The sequence below is a fragment of the Pagrus pagrus genome, assembly GCF_965226575.1.
Source record: "Pagrus pagrus genome assembly, chromosome: 8".
Classification (NCBI taxonomy): Eukaryota; Metazoa; Chordata; class Actinopteri; order Spariformes; family Sparidae; genus Pagrus; species Pagrus pagrus.
The window spans coordinates 24,096,387-24,116,920 of NC_140192.1; the positions used below are offsets into that span (position 1 = coordinate 24,096,387).

Sequence of the window (20,534 nt, forward strand, 5' to 3'; positions counted from 1 at the left end):
CCTGGCCCCAAACCACAACAAAGAAGCCGAACTGTCATCTAGACCCAATCTGAAAACTGAACCCCACCCACACCACGACTCCCACTCATCCAACTGAAACCTACGTACAACAGACACAAACCTACACTTACATACACAAATACACACCCAGGCATAAACAAACACTCTGTGAACCATATGAACACTGTACACGGACATGCAACATTAAACTGTGGCAGAAGTGTCTCAAAATATAAGCTGAATACAGCTGATTAAGGTTTCGGTTTGATTATTGGCTGCCAAGCAAACGTCCTCCCTGTTGCTTCACACAGAGGACGCAGGAGTAAAATGAGACAGAATTATTACAGAGCTCAGTGTACAACATGTTTTTACACTTTCAGACAGTTTAATTCACAAGGACAGTGAGAGAAAAATATGTTCTGTCAACCGATTTATAGTCGCACACTGAAAACTGGAAACCTGAAAGCACCAGGTCACAAATAAAATGTGTCAGGAATTAAAAGAACACTCACAAAGGTCTAACATTTTTTTTTGTGACAGAAAGATAAAATGAAACTTTCTGTGGGAATGGGACTGACGCGCTTAAAATTCAGTCAAGTGAATGAAAAAAATCAGCCTCAGCTGAGTTGAATATCACAGGACTTCAATTACATGCCTGTGTCACGGCAGGTACTGGGTCACATCTGTTCCACCCGATGACAGCGGCGTGTGACGAGCTGTGAAACCAGACGTATCATGAGAGAAATCCCCCTGGAGGTCAGTTCTCAGTTATAGAGCATGAAAAACCTGCGCTGACAGCTACGCAGCCATAACTCAGACACAGAGACGGAGTAATGACATTGTAAATCTCATCGACGGTCTACCTTGTTATTAGGTGTATCAGTTTCAGTCTGTAATGTCTGACTGGTATGACTTGTACTTTAAGATTAAATAGAGGGGATGTTATGCTGTAGAGAAGCTTCTACTCTGAATCTGTGATCCAAACTCGAGTAATGGTGTAAATGAAATGTTGAACATGAACCCATAAATCATGCAGCTGGTGTTCTTTTTTTACTGGAAATCACATATTAAAGAAATGGATGTATTCGTCACAGTCCGTGGATGAGCTTGGGGGAGTAGACTGCCTCCTCACACACACACACACACACACACACATGATAACAGAACATGTCTTAAGTACCTGGTTTAAAGGGCCATGCTATTACTCAACTGTTACCCATGAAGAAAAACAAGACTCCAGAACTTAGTCATACACAGTCAAACACGTTCCCTGAGAGACAGTTGAGCAGCATGTGTGAGCACAGCACTCTGGCTGCTTCCCAGAATTACTGCTGACTTTCAGGAACGCTACCACAGCCAGTCACAGGAGACTGCAGCGTCTCATCACTCTGAAGAAGCGGGCAGCTCAGTGAAAGAGAAACTTACTCGTTAGGCAATTCATCTCCATCGATTTCTACCCTCAGGGGTGCCGGCTGTGCAATACCAGAGCGGGATATGTCTGGATTTAAGAGGGTATGTACACTGAGGGAATTCATTTAGTATTTAAAAACGTGGAGGCTTTTCTTTAATTACTATCAGTGAGGTGAAAATAAAGTGAATGTCAAAGCTGTAAAAGAAAGGTGAATAACATGACAGGAAGGTGTGTCCTGGCTGCTGCTGCTGCAGAGTCTGAAATGGAGCAATGGCGCCCTCTGCAGAGCAGCAGCAGCAACGCAGCATGATATGCCACCATGTGAAGCAGGTCAGGTAAGCTGCACAGTACTGTGTGCGTTAATAATAACAACAAAGTTGAGGCGTGTGTCCGTATGAGTTTGTTAAATTTGAACAATATTGAGAGGACAGAGAAAGAGAATAGGTGATAAAGTGCTCATATTCTTTTAAACATACCACATGGAGCATTTAACTGGTTATGAAACAATCTCAATTTAATACTGATGCCTCTATATGAGCAACATTAGCCAACAGGACCATAGGCGAGAAAATTAGGCTGTTTCTTTTTTTAATATTATGTTATTCTTAATGCCCGTCACCAGGTCAGATACAATTAAAAACATTAACAACACAAAGTTTACTCTGTGTCCTCATCATCATATTAAAGTTATTAATCTTACATACCCCCAAAATGGATACAGTATCTCATCCACCATGCATCCTGCAAACATCTGTGATTAAAAACAGTCTTAACTAGAACGGCACTCAGTAGAGCGCATACCTCTGCCAACAACCAGTTGTGTAATCCAAGTGTAATCCAATAACAAACTCGATAGCCCTGCATCACTCTAAATTTAAAACCACCTGTAACTGCTTAACCTCAGTTTAAGCTCACTAGATCAAGGGTCCATATCAAATTGTGTTCACTCATAGATATCAGCCACCTAAATGTGCCTGATTCTTTTCATCAAGATCCATGTAATACACCCTGAGAGATGAACAATGATAAAAGAACACCATATCTCACAATGATATTGAAAGCGAGAAAAACATTCAAGATCTGTCCTTTTATCTGGATACACACCAAAAGTTAATGGGCCGAGACACATCCTTCATCCAAGATCCGTGGAAATCAGTCCAGTAGTTTTTGTGTAATCCTGCTGACAAACCAACCAAGGGAAAATATGACTTCCTTGCTGGAGGTATAGGTTGTGTCTATCTTCCATTCACTGTCAAAACAAATGCAAGCACTGGCCAGACCAAGATCTTTGCGACATGAGCCTATGGTAGTCTTACTGCTTCTGTCCACAGGGGCCGCCAGAATCAACACAAAATGAGAGCTCCTTGTAGCAACTTTAAGTAAAACCAGACATGAAGAAGATGAGCTCTGCAGACATGAGGGTGAGCAGTGAGGGGAAAGACAGAGACAAAAACAAAGACAGACACATCAAATCTCATTGTTCCATAAATAAAAAGTCAGGCCTGCATTTTTATTTGCAGTGATGTCACTGCTGCCAGACCATAATAAATATTTTTAGCAGAGCTCACACCGAGAGGCTGCTGTTTGCAGTAAAAGTCTGTCTGGGGAAAATCGAAAACAGAAGCCACAAATGTAAACATCTGCAAAAAGAATATAAGAATCTAAACATCTGCAGAGATGACGCTAGGGAGATCACGTCTCAAACTGACTTCTTTAAAGGCTACTGATCTCTGGTCAGCTGGACGTGAGGGAGAAGAGAGAAGACTGAATAAGGTGCAGAGCATCATGTCAATGTGTGTGAACCATTCTGGTCATTTCATCTTTTTGCATTGAATATAGCATTGCAGTGATTCAATAACATGTTCACTGGTGTTATTTTTAGTTGTCTTGCTTTCAAAGACACACAGTTCTGTTTACTACTTGGTTGAAAATTACATCACACAAATCATCAACCGCAAGCATCCCTTAGTCAGCTGGTTTTCTCATCTGGCCCGCTAGTCACAACTCTGGGGAATCTCCCCGCTGAGAGCTGAGTCTTCCAAATACACATACAGTACTCATACTTTACTCACAGTATCTGAAAGCAAAAGATATGTTGCATATGGTGTGCATAATACAATCCACAAACTGTATAGTTACGTGGCTGGTTATGTGGTCAATTCAATGAATGAGTCATTTAGTCAATGAAATGTCATCAGGAAAAAGGATTTCCCACAGCTCCAGGAGACGTATTCAAATGTCTTATTTTGTCCCACCAACAGTAGAAAAGCAGCTTTTGAGAAGTTAAATGAGCAAATATTTGGCATTTTGGCTTAATAAATGACTTAAACAATCCATCATCATAATGGTTGATAACACTAGTTCATTCCAGGTCTAGATGATTCATTTAATAATCTTTCCAGCTCTATATATATATATATATATATATATATCTATATATTGTATGTCGGTGAGATATGCATGTACATATACACAAGAACTCACCATGCAGACACAACTACAACGGTGCTTCAAATCTGGTTACATACCAAAGTTCTACTGTACGTGTTTTATGTTATTTATTTTCTCTTGTCAGTGCAGTAAATAGATTTTTGGGACTGCTACCAATGAACAACCTTAATCTTTTTAAACCGATGCATGAACTCATTTGGACACTGATGATTTGTTTAATGCTGCTATCACACTGGACTGCCAGACCGCTCTTAATGCGGACAAACGGTGCTGGCTAGCGTTCAGCTTGATCCACCTATGAGGAATGCTTTTGCTACTTCATCATTGAAGCTCAACAAGTTTATTTTGTCTAGTAGGGAGGCACCAATTCTGAAATTTTAATGTTGATGTTTAAAAGCCATTAGCTGATAACGATGATTTTTGTTATTTTATTTTGCTTATTCATTGCCCCGGCAAATAAATGTTCATTATAAGGAAATAACTGTGTTGTTTTAAAGCCATTCAGCCCTTCATTTAACTTCCTTTGAAAGGGAACAGATTCCATTATACACATTTACGAAACAACCTTTAATATATCCTTCTTTCGCATTTTTTTTTTTGAAAAGCAACTTATTCTAAAGCCTTTCAGACTGCTATATAACCACCGAATGATAAGAATTTCCCAGTAATTACATAGCTTTAGAAATTGATGGCACAGATGACAGCACAAAGCTGATATGACATAACAGATAGATAGGAAAGTCATCTGATTTTTGTTGAAAGGTTGATAGCAGTCAACAAGGCATTGCCGGAAAAACATATAGTAAAAAAGTGTGTTCTGCTTCTTTTTCAACTGATGCCGTGTCTAATTTAGACAGATGCTGCTATCACACTGGACTCTTAATGTTGATAAATGGTGCTAACTGGCATTCACCCTGATCCACCTATTACGACCGTTTTCCGTAACAGGATTGCTACTTCATCATTTAAGCCCTTTTTCATAGCACTTTATTTTGTCAGGCCTCAATCTTTCACAGTCAACAGTATTATTCACACCTTCAGTAGAGGTGATTAAATGTCCAAATCCACCTGAGTAAACATCTAGACGAGCTAATTTCTCCTTTTTCTTGAGGTAGGCAATAATGGGAAACTAGCAACAGAGAAGATAAAAAATAATTGCTGAGAGAGCAGGAACAACACAACTATACAACAAGATCTGACACCACACCGTCTGCCACTGGGCCCAGTAAACAAACACATTAAAACACGGGCATGCTGGCAGGGACTAGTACACTACTGCAGCAAGCAGGGAAGGCAGACATGCATAATAGACCCATCTGCTCTCATAAAGTCAAACACCTGCTCGGCATCATCAAAACAGAGAGCAACATCATTGGTGGTTGTGCCCCTTTGCCCCCTCATCCCTCCACACACACACACACATACACACACACATCCATCCAGTGATCTCCAGGCCCGGCTGTGCCGCAAAAATCTCCTTTTATCTAAGATGTAGTTTTGACTTTAGACTGAATGCTGCATTAAACTATTTGGCACAAAGAGTCTTTTTATACAGTATGAGTACATGACTGCAGTACAAAGCCTACATCCATCAATTAAACACCTCCAGTCGCTTGTTATCACACGCAGTTCACAGTGCGCTTGTAGGTAACTTGAACTCATCACATTGAAGGCCAGTGAGATTGCACGAAATGAAAACAATAGTCCAAATCAGTGCAGGAGCAGGCATGTACAGTGCACCTGCCCACACACACGCACCTCTGAACATTCCTCCGTATTGATTCCTTTCACAGTGCGTTCCTCTGTATGAAAGAGAGGCCCTGACTCCATCTATTTCACAATAACATCAGGTAGTTATGTGATGTATAGCAGCATGGGATAAAAAGCCTCCTTTGTCCAGGAAAAAATGAGAGAACAGCCTGGAATAGAAAGAACAGTGAACAGAGAGCATGTAGCAGAGCGGGCTGACATAGACATGCCCCATATTCTTCAGCCGTAATGACCGTGTGGAATTGAAGGTTAATGACTTGTCCCTGGTGAAGTCACAGGCTAAACTTGGAGGATACAGTGTGTGTTGTAATGGATTCACACTGAGTGCAAAGTGACTTTCACTGCCTATCTGGGTCCATGCGACCTTAATGTAAAGTGTTACAAATGTTTTCAACAAGGGATCGACTAATGTGTTTTTTCCAACACTTCCTTGTTCTCAATGCATCAAATTCAGCAGTTTGGTCAGTGCCCTTAAGCTTCAAACCTAGATACTCTATCTACCCCTCTGGAATCAGTTTTGCCGGTGAAGGGCTCCACGGTCAAGTTAGCGCTAAAACGTTATATGCCACGTCCGGATACACTTTCAAGTTAGGGGCTCTGCGGTCACGTTACCAACAATAAGTAAGTGCTAATGTACATCAATTGCATCATTCGTGTACATTCACTTATTTACGTTACATAAATGAAAAACAAATCACTCTTGATTCTTGGTCACAAATGAGATATGAACCCTGGACTCCGGACAGAAAGTCACTTCAATAACTCCTTTATTTTGATATTTCCAGATATATTTACATGAAGAAATCATGCACAAAGTTAAACAAATGCCACCACTTGCAACTACTTCCCAAAGCATTCAGCAAAGCACGTTTGTCAGAGAATGGCATTTTCCCACATAGAGACAAAGCCTCTCGTGTTTCTAAGCCCTCTGTGATAAGTCAAAGGGGCTGACAACAAGTGTCCTGGACTGTAAGTGAAACCACACATTGGAATCTGTGTGTGTGTATGTGTCTTGGTGTTTTTTTGTCAATGTTTAACAGAGCAGAGAGCAGTGGGGGTCTTACGTTCACAGGAAGAAGATACCTTTGGCATGAGGCAGTCAAGTTCTGTTTTACTGTCTGTTAGCGCTGGGCTCGATAAGTTATGGTTAAGGTCTCTGGTGGGGTGTGTACATAAAAGGCGAACGGTGAAAATAGATTGAAAGATAAAGGGATGTAAAACCAACAGTAATCTTCTATGGCTGCCTGGAGGAAACAAAAAAAGGACTACCTCTGTGTAATCTGGATCAGGAAAATGGGTTAGCCCTACAGTACACGACAAAAAAGACCAATTTGCCTGCTATATCAGGGGACCTGAGCCTCAAAGAAGTAGTGTGGCCCACATAATGTGGCTCTCCTGGGGAAGGGAGGCATTCAGTTTGATGGATTGGGGAGGATGAAACGGTGGAAGGACATAAAAGAAAATAGAGGCAGAAAGCAGGTAGAGCTGAGGATTTACCTGCAGTCTGTTTCTTTAATGTTACCCATTTTTATTATCTTTAATCAGGAAGACACATCGTTTCAGATCATTTGAGCCCTAATCTAGTTTGTTTTATCACCCTTTCAGGCCCATTCATAATGTTGGGATAGCTTAGGACTGATCCCAAATCCTTCCATTGTTACATTCTCCAGTAATACACAGTAAAAACAGGGAGACAGAGAAGAGACTTGTCTGGAAACCGTTTCTGGGTTACTCAGTTACAGAAGCGTTATCCATCTCACTAGCAGAGGTAGTAACTGAATGAGACAGGTTTGATGATGCATGGAGGAAGTTCCTCATCTGGGGGATTGGGATAGTATCCAGTGATTACGCCACCTCCATCTATCTCTCCGTGTGTCTGTTAACCGAGTCACTGCCGGTGACAGCCTCCCTCAGGACAGCGTACACTGTGTGAACAAAGCCCGTCTGTGTTTGGGAATATGCAGCGGACCTTGCTCAAGGAGAGACAGCTGCTTAGTCACTGTCTGAAGTTGTGTGTGTGCATGTGTGGGTGAAACAGAGGCTGACAAACTGCGGTCATCATGTATGACTAATGAAGAGCTCAGAACAGCAGCACTCATTCACAACAGAAAACAAGTAGGGTTTGGAGTACAGGGAGATGCAGATATCAGTGAACTGGATTCTCACAGCATGTGCGACTCACTTCCTGTGTGTGTACATACACGTCTGTTATGTCTTTGCTCTCTCTATTAACGCCTTCACCAGTGTCTTTGGTCCCATACTGTACAATAATGTGTACTGTGGTTGGGTGGGGTTCACATGCAACATCAGCAACAGACCCTCAGCTGTTAAACTGCACCCTGACACCAGTTGCCACATAGAGACACAAGCTGCTAACCACATTCCAAGGCCAAAACACTTACATCTAAAAATGCTTATGGCCCTCACACTGAGGCAATTGACTCTGTATCCTTTTACAGCAATGAGGGCCTTGAAATAGATGACTGAATGGCCTCAGAACATTGCAACAAGGCAGCAAATATAGGAAAGAAGAGAGTAAAAACACAATATCCATGGCTAGAAATTAACACTAAATTAAAGCCATTTTAATGAGCATTTAAGTCCTTAAAAGACGCTTATCACATTTTTATGTGTTAATAAGTCTATTTAAGTGTTAATAGTCTCATAAACACGTCAGTTGTTGGATCGTGAGACCTTTCGGAGCACTAAAGAGACTAACTAACACTTTACACTACATTCAAAACATTCAAAAAAGAACAAATTATCAACATATGAAGAAATAAAAGTTGTACATTATACAAATCTTGTATTGTACAATGACTATTAAATTACTCTAGAACAGGGGTGCCCAAACTCTTGTCCCCTGCAGGGCCAAAACTAAACCTTCATGGTGGCCTAGAGGCCAAAATCAAGCACCTATTGTGTTAAGACGCACAAAAGGGTAACAAGAGCTGCAAAATAAAGTGTTACCTGAGAGGCAAGTGAGAAAAGATGCTGACGATCCATTTAATAAATTGTTTTTTCTCCTGTGTTTTTAAGATTATTGTTCAAAGTTACTCTTCAAAGTTAATTTCTTTTCAGTTGCCTCTCAGGGCTTCAGAAATACCCTCACAAAAAAAATATTACATCATAAACAGCAATTCATATTATAACTTTCTTTGTATTAATTTAACGGACAAAAAACATCTGCACATTTTGTATGAAATTACAAATTAACATAACATATTACCATCATGATGCCAGTTTTAACCATGTCTCCAAGCCCGGCATTACATTGTTACCCAGCATGTCTGGTCAGTGAGACAAAATAAGGCTGTAACAAAGAGTGCCATCCTTGTGTGTTGAGGGGACCAGTGAAGGGTCAGCGCAGCAAGACATCCGCTAACTATGAGACTACTGTGTGTCTGTGAGTGTTGGTCATATGTAACAGGAAAGAACAGAGACCCTCTGGGCTTTTGAGGCCCGACAAAGAGCGAACAAATCTACACTATCTGAGGATTGTCAGCTGTTGTTCAGAGAAAATGGGCACATTAGAGACAGAAAGAGATTATCCCTGTGTAACAGCAAGAACATTACGTGAATTACATTTGATGCATGAAATTTCCCTACAAACAATAGGTCTACTGTGCTAAATAATAAAACTACAAAGTAAGATTGCCTCGTTTCATGAAAAGATAACGAACGTGCATGCGTGAGAAGTAAGAATCTTTATTAAATATTTTATTTGAACAATAAATCTTTGTTCCCTCTTTCACCAGCCTTATTAAGCAAACAGTCCAGTCATTACTATGGGAACAATAGCAGGACATTGGCAGAATGATACTCGCAGCTTGAAGAATCCCAGATTAAACAATTTTTCATTTGCGCTAGCACTCAGAGGCTGAGTGGGAAAAGTGCTCCACAGTGATGTACACACAAAGCCTGGGTAATAAAAAAAAGTTAAACATTTGCTAGTTAAAATATCCCTCAACATACCAAGAAAGCCTCCGAGCAGAAAGCTCCAGTGGGCGAGCTTTGTTTGAGAGGAAAGGTCTTAAGAGGGGTAAACTTTTCCCTGGCATCTCCCCTGCACCCCTGCAGTGTTCAACATGCCAGAAAGCCCTGAGGGTGCACACACACTTTAGAGTTTACAGAGAGTTAAGCACTGCTGGGTAGTCCCACACTCATTTGGCAGATTTGGCTGAAAACCTCATATTATAACTCTCTCACAGAACTCCACGTGGACCAGTCTTGCCAACTCCAACACAAGATATCTGGTAGAAAACATCCACCCAGAAGAACCTCTAGGTCCCTGATCCCCCTTTTTCCCAGCATTTCATGCCCCAGAACATTGCTTGGTTTTGGGCTGTGGAGCAGTGATGGCCCATTGTTCTCTGGGTACACAGAGCTGCCTTGAGAAGAGGACTCAGGGGGGAAGATTTGGCATTCCTTGAAAACTTTTCTCAATGGGTTCATGGTCTGAGGTGCTTCCTCTTTGCTGGCAATAGTGTCGTCCCGGCAACATCCATACGACCTCTCTCCCTCTGTGTATGTGTGGAGGCAAACATATGCTAACATAAACAGGCTTAGTTTATCACAGTTTTTCTGCCAGGCCACATTAAACACTAGCAGAAGCCACAGTGAGAGGCCGCTGAGTATGAGGCTGCTTACAGTGCGAGGCCTGCCTCTGTGAACTATAAACCATACATCCGAGCATCTGGAGAAAACATATCAGTCACACAATATCTCAAACTTGGGGGGAAATAACACCACGATGCATCAGTTTCCACTGATAAAAGCAGAGTATTCGTCAAACCTGGAAGATCAGACTACGAAGAAAATAGATGTGAACATTTCTCTAGCTAAAACAAGTTCTGATAAGCCCTTCTTCTTCTACAAAAACAAAAAGCACTGCATTACATAACCAAAGTTTCAATTTTCAGATATAGGCGTTCCTGCACTACTGGTGTGACCAACACATTCTTCTCAGGGTGGGTGACATATGCTGAGCAAAAGGGAACACCCATGGTATCCAAATTTTCACCCAAGCCACTAGCATGTTCAGTTTGGATACTTGCTGGTGAGAGTGTGTGGATCTACAGGGTGGAGAAGGGCAGAGCACCAAAAGCAACCGAACCGCAGCCCGAAGCTGTTAAAGCTTTTACTCAACACAGATGGCAGTCTCCCAGACCTTGCCATCCACTCCTGCAGGCTGGGAGAGAGAGTGGGTGGATGTGTGTGTGATGACACACCCATCCAACCACTTCCTGGCCATGCATAGCTGGTGGTAGCCACAGCAGGCTAGAAGGGACCATCCTCGAGTTAAACATAATGCAGAGTCGGAGCAGTGAACTACAGCACATTCCATCCCCACCTCCATAATAATAACCGCACCAGCCCCGGCTCCCACTGCATGCCTGGGTGGCTTCAGCTGAAACAGCAGAGCCTGAAGAGGGCGGAGATGGAGCAGAGTGCAGAGACACACTGTTGGCCCTGTGGATCAGAGAGCAGGGATGTAGAAAGCAGATGTCTTCTCTGCTCCCACTGAGAGCATCAAGCAGGGAATCGACAGGACGGCTGCAGAATGGATTTCTGGACAAATGCTGTATGAGCGTGAAATCGCTAGCTCGGTTTCTTATTCTCCGTCCACCCTCTGACTATATTAGCCTGTCAATTTGTGATACCCACACAGCAGCATGATTCAACACCACCAGACCTCAGAGGATGTGGAGTCGGCACAAAGCAAGACAGACTGTCAGGACATCTCTTGATAATTCTGAGTCAGTTGAATTATATTTGCAGGGAAACAATATCCTGTGAAGGATATGATGTGTCAAAACGTCTCAACTGGATGCCTGGCCAATTTTTAAACATTTTAATCTGTTATTTACATGACTGATTGCTATAATGAGGCACGCAGTCCACAGACATCCCCAAAGTCTTAATCTGCAGTTTCTAGATTAATAATAGCAGTCATTTAGCCTTACAAAATCATGCTCTTGGCATTTGCCTCCAGGCACATAAACTCTTTCACACTGGACAAAAAACCTACTAACACCCACTAACATCAGGCTTTTAGGCCGCTGGCTTGGAAATACTTTTCCATCCATCTCTGCTTAAGCAGCCAGTGCTGTCGGTGCTTTATTTGAAAGAGAGACTGAAGTAAAAGATATAAAAGAAGCAGCCACTGTTGCCTTGTTACTGCCCAACCCTTGCCAGCCGCCTGATCAGAACTGCACATGTGCAACTCTCAACAGAGTTGAGGCAGAAGCGAGATGTCTCACTTCTTAGCAACTTCCATCATCAGCTCTGAAAAGACTAAGTGTCTAATTCAGAATATGATTGATAAAGAAGCAAGTTTAAAAGTCTTCTGGATGGTTTTTAATGAGGTACGATGTTTTTCTGCCGCATTTGTGATGATAAACGTGACACGCAAGAAAGAAAAACAAGAGCAAACTCACCCCTTGGCAAGGGAAAAGGAGTAAATTGCCTATTTTTAGCGGGTTTTATAAACACACTACTTTTAATAATAATAATAATAATAATAATAATCAACATTGTTCATAGCACCTTTCTTAACAAGGTTACAAAGTGCTTAAGAAGAAGAAATCAGACAACGCAGAAGAATTTAGAATTGGCCAACTGCCGAATTCATACTCCAAACAAATAGTTGGCAGCATAACAGAAGAAACTGTTAACTGCTGCTAACTGTACCTAATGGGCTTGCTAGCATGCTAACTTCAATAGATATCGCTGCAACACAATACATAGACATCTTGGATATTTCTGTTAATTTTTTAATCTTTTCAACTAAAATTGCACCTTCAACCTGGTCTTATATACACAGTTCATTGCTGTGAATGTGGCCTAATGTAATTGAATGCCTTGGAGCATGTAAGGAGAGTCCTAATGTGCATCTTTTCTCTACCGAATACACGTTTTCATGGCCCCTGTGAGTGTGCAAAACAAAATCATGTTCACTTTGGGTTCAGTCCAACCAAGGAGTCATTTTTCTATCAGCTCATTCTCTGATAACACGTCATTGACTGACAGAAATTCCCGGCAAACCACCTTTACACGCACACATTTACATAAGAGGCTCAAATGTTGGCACGAATAAACACACACGCACACTCACACACAACCAACCATGATATCCCTTGGCACAGTGAAAATGGGGTGCTTTCACACTGAGGCAGCCTGCTTCATTGAAATGCCACAGACTGGTTCCACGGTGGCATTGAGAGAGTCCTAACACACAGAGCCGGAGGAAAGACCCAGTCTCTGAAAAAGGATCATTAGCATTGGCAACAAAGGCAGAGCCACAAATTAATCTTGTATGAGAACCAGCTGAGGACAGATTACAGAGTTAAGGAAGCAGTGATTGTTGTTGTTGTGAAAGGAAAGGAAGTCTTTACCCTGATAAATAAGTAACACAGAGAACAAACAGGGGAAAGTAATAGGAGTTCAGGGTAGGATAAGGATAAAGGTGATGGTTTGTTATATGCTTGTTCAGACCCTTTTTATCCCCTTCCTGTTTGCCTTTCTCCACAAAGCGTATGTAAAGAACAGTCTTTCTCCTTCCACTCCTTATCTAACCCTCACCTGAACCCGAAAAACAAATAAATGCACAAGTGTAAAAGAATGTGTGCCACTTATCAAAATGCCTCCGGGAAAAATTGCAACTAACATTTGTTTTCATTTTCAATTAATCTGACATTATTTTCTTGATTAATAAATCAATCGTTTGGTCTATAAAATGTCAGAAAATAGTGAGAAGTATCCTTCTTGGTTTCCCAAAGTCCAAGGCGGTGTCTTGAAATGTCTTGTTTTTTTCATTCAAAGCCCAAAGATATTCAGTTTAATACGATATAAAAAGGGAGAAAAAGCAGGAAATCTCCATATTTAAGAGGCTGAAAACAGCATTTTCTGCCATTTTTACATGAAAAATTACTGTAAAGGAGACCTACTATGCTTTAACAGGTTTTTCCTTCCCCTCAGTGTGTTATTTTGGTTTTTGTGTGCATGAAATGTCTTGAAAGTTAAAAAGCCAAAAAATCTGCACCAAGCTCCTCTCTCCCACAGAAAACACTGCTCCTGAAGTGACTGAAATTCCTTAACTCTACACTTTCTTGACATCACACATCACCATGTCACACATTTGCATAATTTAAGCCTTTTCACAGTCGAGGTGACGCTAACTGGAAGCTAAATATACGACAGAGCCGACTGGAGACACGGTGAGCGGTGCTGGCTCAGGCGTGTGTGAGCTGACCAATCAGAGCAGACTGGGTAGTCGGGAGGCGGGGAAGCCTAAACAGAGCATGTCAGACAGAGGATACAGTGCTGCAACACTGAACAGTGTGAGAAGAAAAAAAGGTTTTTTGAAAATTAAAGCATGTAAACCTATTCTCGTAATTACCCAAATAAAATCACGAACCTGTAAATGAGCATGTCTCCTTTAACGATTAATGGATTAACAGTTGGTGATTACTTTTCTGTCGACTCACTGATTAGTCGACTCTGCTTGCACCCTTTGTACTCTCTGTAGACAAACATCAACTCACACCATCTCAAAGTAAACCCGAAACGGCATGAGACCATTCACCTACCCCTGAGTAAAAACTGAACAGACTTGTGACACTGCCGAACCTCCAGGAAGTGTTGTGCGTCAGATATGAACCTGTGTCGCTCAGACACAGGATCCGGCTAATTCTGACTGCAGATCAATACGACGGAGTGGGACTGGCTCCACCGGGGGTTAGTGGTGTTTTCCTGTGACATGAATTATAAACAACTAGTCCACATAAGCTGACAATGTGTATGCCTGCACGCACAAGAGCGCAGAATGAAGAGGCAAGAAAGATTCAGAGAGGGAAGGAGAGAGACAGGATCAATACCCTATCTTTTCCATTTGCTGTATTGCACCATTAACATTCCTGAAGTATCCCCTTACCACTGAGCCCCCCACCCCTCTCTCTCCCTCTCTTACCCCCTTCCACACACACATCCCTTGATTTTAAGTCTGTCTAGAATTACCAAACATTTCTCTGATCTTCCAAAACTGCGTACATCTAAAGTGTGGGTTTAGTTTTAATTTAACAGATGCAAACACGCCTAATGCAGGAAAATGTTTCAGGCTGAATAACAAATACCATCAGCGCTCCACACGCAAGTGCGTGCGTGTGTGTGAGACAGAAAGAGAAAGGAAGAGGAGGGAGATCAAAACAGTATTAAAGCGATCCGTGAGTAGTAATAATTAGAGTTTAGATTGGAAGCCGCTTCTGTGCCTGTCTGCTCCGCCGACAAACGGTGGCTAATATGAAGCAGATGTTGACATGGGAGCTTTGTAGAGAGGAAGAGGAAAACATGCATGAAGAGTAGCAGTTCTAATCCAGTGACAAACAGCTGAGAGGGATATACAGACTACATCTCTGACCCAGTTCCCAACTTTTGGTTTCTTTGAAGGTGTCCGTCCACCATGCTGCATTCAGAACTAAAGCATAAAAGACAAACAAGTTAAAGGGCCGCAACTTACGATTAATCTGCTGATGAACGTGAAACACGTTCATCAGTTTCCCACAGTGTCGTCTTCGTATTGCCTAATTTGTCCATACAACGGTCCAAAACTCAACGACTCTCATTTTACAATCACACATGACAAAGAGGAGCAGCAAATCCCTTCATTTAAGAAGCAGTAACCAGCACATGTTAACACAATTTTGTACAAGAATTAATTTTCTCCTGATCGACTAATCAATTAATCCATATTGATGCAGCTCTTCTCTCAAAGCTGTGGCTCTCTGATGCTACATTTTTTGGGGCCAATGTCGATATCAGGGACTTAAAAACTTCCAATATATCGGCCGATATACACACATTTTTTGCAATGATCCCTCAAATGTAGTTAATGATGACTTGTAGCAGACGCAGGTTATTTTACAGTTTAGTAATAAACTTGACATAAAATGACATCAGTGCACTGAAATAATGATTATAAAGTACCCTAAGCATCTTTTTCTGCAGTATATTTTCATACTGGTGCATGTGAGATACTGATAAATCTGTGATTGGCCAATATGAGCTGTAATATCGTCAAACTGCTATGTTGGTCAGGCTCTTTTCACACATCTGTGCACTGAAACAGGAAACTTCAACCGGAATTCAATTATTAGAAACTACCCCGAGCATCTTTTATCTGCATTATAATCTCAAAAACCAACATTTCCATATTGGTGCAAATCAGACAGCCTATACGCCAATATCGGCCGATAATATTGTTTAATCGATGTATCAGTCAGGCTCTAGTACATTTCATCCGTTGCAGTTACGAAACTGCTAACACTGACATTCATTATCGCTGCAACAGTATCAACATCTAGAAACGATTGATCGATCGTTGAAATAGATGCCATTTAATTTTCTTTTGATCGACTAATCACTGCAGCTCTATGTACAAGTGAGCAAAGGGGTTGAACCCCATGTGTTATACAGCCCCTAACCACATTTGAAGGATCATTGCAAACAAAATGTGTGTTCAAGTGGCTGATTAATGGAAATCTGATTTGTTTTTTTGCTCCCTACTATCGGTATTGCTATCGGCTCCAGAAATCCAGTATGGGTCCAGCTCAGGTTACAGAGGAGCAGTTTTGATGGTGCAATGTCATTCAAAGGAAGTGTTTGAGAAAAGTTGAATACCAAGGGAAGAAGACACCTCAGGAACAAACTTACAAAAGCATAATGATTATTGAGCTCACGATGATCCATTAAAGCAAATGTCATGCAGAAACCATCTGAAACATCACAACACAACAGCCAAACGGGAATATCAAAACAGTGTCACGGGAGATGGAACACAACTCTAAGCACCATCAACCCACTACCGAGCACCACAGACTCACTTCCAAGTCTCGGTAGGAATATTATTGGAGTTTTGTTGAGAGTCGGGTAAAATGCAAAGTAGCTTGAAAATGCAGCAATTAAGAGCTTTAATTTGAGGACCTGAACGCAACAGCTCAGCTCCCCTGCGCAATGTAATTAAAACGCCGCACAAAGCGAAGCGCGCTCTCAAATGCCTCCAGAACGAGATTAAACGTGTGCCAGATAAGTTGCTTTGCAGAGGGAGAGAGATCAGTCAAAGTTATAAACAGAGAATCCCCCATAGCGTGTGTGTGTGTTTGTTTGTTTGTGTGTGTATGTGTGTGTGGTGAGACGGTGGTGATAACTGGCGGACAATCTGACTCTACCTGTGATGTGTCCAGGAAAACGCTCTTTCTGAACTTCCCTCGCCGTATCTCCATTTCAAGGGCAGAGCCGCGGGCAACCGTGGCTCTCGCTGTTTGATTTCGGCAAAACATCGTCTCCGCTTTGCTGGCAACTTCACAGACAGTCCTGTGCAGACCGTATTAGCTGAACTTAAAGTCAGCGCAAAGGGAGGAATCGCTTCCAAAAGTGCCAAAACAGCCGTGCGCGGTTCCAGGCGGCGCAAAACGCGGCCCCGCCGGGGAGAGAGAGGAGCTCCCGGGAGGTTTCAGGCAAACCCCGAGTCAAACACTGCCGTGTCTTCTGATGTGGGAGCAGACACCGAAGACGGTCCACAGGCACGTTTAACGCGAGTCTTCCCTCACAGCTGACTTTTCACTTTTCCCCCAAACACAGTGACACGGTGACACCCCATGTGGTGCAGCTGAGACCTGTCCTGCCCCGTCCTGTTTCCGGAGACCTCTGCCGGCGACGAGTGTCCTCAACTCTACCGAGATTTACTATTGCAATGTCTCAGCTGCCTGTGTCCAAGGCCTGTTTGTGCAAGTCATTCAGCAAAACCACATGTGCGCACGACACCAGTTCCTGCAGGCCGAGTGATTTCATCCTGGCATACAACTGTCAAAATATACAAAGTGTGTCATTAAAGGTGCACTTTGTAGTTTTTGGGAGGAAAGAGAAAGAAATCTTCATTGGCTGATTTTTAATGCCCAAACAAACGAAATAAACAAACTATTTGCTTTCATGACTGAATAAACAAACTGACCTGAAAGGACAACACAATTTCATACTGTTTTACTTTGTTTATATGTGGCGGACCCTGCCACCTTTCTAGCTTCAAACAGTGTTCTGGGGACCTTAATATTTCTGAGTCTCATTAATACTGTACATATTAAAATTCTGAGTTTAAATTTCTTTTTTAAGTTGATTTAAGTTGTTCTTTTGGGGCTGTTTTTATACTGATGTTTGTTTCGCCTCAACATATCCTTGGCAACTCAAAATTGTTAAAAAAAAAATCCCTCCAAGTAGTTTCAAAGTGAGAACATTGGGACTTTTATCCCTGTATTTAAAGGATAAGTTCACCCAAAAAGGAAAAATCAGTCATCATCTGCTCGCCCCCATGCCGATTGAAAGTCGGATGAGGTTCTGTAGTCCACAAAACATTTCTGGAGCTGGTCGTGCTGAACAGGTGGATTGTGTGACTGACTGGTAATTAGTAACTGTATCAGAATCTTCCCAACTGAATCTAACCTTCCCAAACCTGATCTTTTCAAATCAATCTTTGGGCTTTAAGAGATGTGGATTACGCCGGGTGAGCTGCATTGAGCCAGTTTTTTTGGTTCCACTTGCTTTTTATGTTTTAAAACCAGTCCCCATCTACTTCAGTTGTTTACGAGAACGCTGCAACTCTGTCCTGCTGCGAAGCTCCAGGAATGATTTGTGGATTATAAAACTTCATTCTATTTCCATCAGCATGGGGGCGAGCAGACAATGACTTTGTATAGCACACTTAAATTTGTTGTGGTTTAAATGAGCTATAATTCATGCATGAAAGGAACTTTACAGATAAAAGCTATTATCTAGGGTGACACACAGGCAGCCTATATTCAAATGGATTCCATTTGCAAGTCTGTACCGCTCCATCAAACTAAACTATCTAGATCTGACTCCAGATCTTATAGAGTCTAGACAGTTCTTCTTCTCTATCTAGATCAACTCTACTGAATTTGGAAGCTTGAGGTCTTCACTAGATTACATATAGGTGTAAAACATGTTTGGCCAAGTAATTTGCCTTTGGATGATGACTCCACCAGTTGGCCTAGCTAGGTTGGTGAGAAGCTTTTTAAATGTATCTTTCAGGTGATGCTTTTGTTTTTTTGCTTACCTGTAATGCAGCCTACACAGAGGGCTTTAAATTGGGGTGTATGGGTTTTGCCTTCATGGTGGAACATTTTATTTTACGAGCATCTGCAACTGAGCATGAAGGTCCAGCAGGAATGTGGATCACAATCTGTGCTGGCACCGGGACTTTACTGAACCTGCTGTGAGTGGAATTCTGAGAGGTCAGAAAGTCATGGAGGATCAGTCTCACCGAGGCAGAGCTCACATCCTCGCACAGAGTGACAGAGGTCTGATGGGACTCCCTTATTGTCATGTTATCTATTAATGCTCATTGACTTAAAGAGCTGCTTTAATCTTGCTTTTAATTTCTTTTTCTGGTGTGTTTATTGTGATGCACTAACACACCCAGGCAAATATTTAGCAGTAAACACAAGACTCTGAGAAGAAGGCATATTTTATCCACATCCAACTTGTGACCCAGTAGGACTGATCGTAGGTGTGTGTTTGGCTGTTCATTCCGTGTTAAGTAAGCAGTGTATCATGTCCCCACACACAGCCTTATACATACTGATACTTTCAAGCAGACTGTTCCACTAGTTCTAATACTTGCCTTTACCTACTTAATAATTATATCCACATCACTGAGGATTATTTTTTCAAAAATCTCATTGTGTTAACATGTTGTGAAAGTACCAATAGTCATGCCTCCATCACAAGATTCAAGGTGATTTATTTGTCATATGAAACTGATTCATGCTATAACATATGTCCATAAAGACGTATACACCCAGGAAATTCTTCTGTAGTGCATTTTCTTGCGTCTGGATGGATGTAAAGATGATAATATGGTCGGCATCTTCCAGTCATCAAGTAAAAACTGTCCATCAACCATAACGACATGCGAGCACCAAGCATCATTGAGTCCGGGTGTCACGGAGTCCGCCTCTCCTCATTTGCCAGATCAACAGCTCGATCTGGCGTGTTGTTGTGGAGACAGATAAACGTGTGGACACAACAGTTCCTGATTTGATTATCCATATGATGATATTTGATTTTGTCGCGAAGTCCGACTATTTATGAAGTGCTTCTGAGTAGACTTCAAAATATTGAGATATAAATCATGCATCCTGATTAAATTTTAAGGACATATTGCCTGTCCTTAGCTTGTACATCTCGCCTGAACTGCTTCAATGTCAGAGCTCTTTCTTCCACTTTTCCATGGGCAGTTCAGTATTGATATTACAAGAGCTACTCTGTGGCAAAAAGCCAGTGTTCAACAAAGCTCTATTTATCCATTTTGTGCACATTCAGACACTGTGTAACCCAGACCATGACCTACTGTATCACCTGAGCCTATCCCAACACTGTGAGCCATTAAAAAAGAAAGGAATCAGAAGACAAATAAAAGGCAGAAAGATGTTTAAAATCATTTTATGTTGCAAGGCTGAAATTCAGTGCACTGAGATAAAGTTGACATCAGAGTTGATGTAATTGGAAACCATTGTTCACTGTGATTTTCCCACCGTTTTCAACACAACTGCTTTGATTTACATTGGGTAGGCAATTAACTCTGAAGACCCGCTTGCTAGAGTCATGGTATCATGCTGTGATGGTGAGCATGTTTTTATTTTTGTCTGAAGCATAAACAGCCTTTATAGAGGAATCCGTTGTCTGTCTGCCAATCATAAAACCTAAATTTAGTTTCTTTGGAGGCACATGTTTGGCTTTTTTGGAACAGAACAAATATAAATAGTGTTGCATTTCCCACGCTGTGTTTCAGCAGGATTAGTTGACAGTTACTGTGAAACAAAGTCTCACA

General features: G+C 41.7%; 1 protein-coding gene across 1 annotated transcript in view; it reads right to left on the reverse strand.

Moving 5' to 3' along the window:
* Positions 1 to 17,555, reverse strand: part of rtkna (rhotekin a) — a 70,574-nt gene extending 53,019 nt beyond the window's left edge. Inside the window, exon 1 of the mRNA XM_084360783.1 lies at positions 16,858 to 17,555. Coding sequence (XP_084216909.1) covers positions 16,858 to 16,968 — 111 coding nt within the window. The 5' untranslated portion in view covers positions 16,969 to 17,555. The remainder of the gene's footprint in view (positions 1 to 16,857) is intronic.
* Positions 17,556 to 20,534: the final 2,979 nt, after the last annotated feature.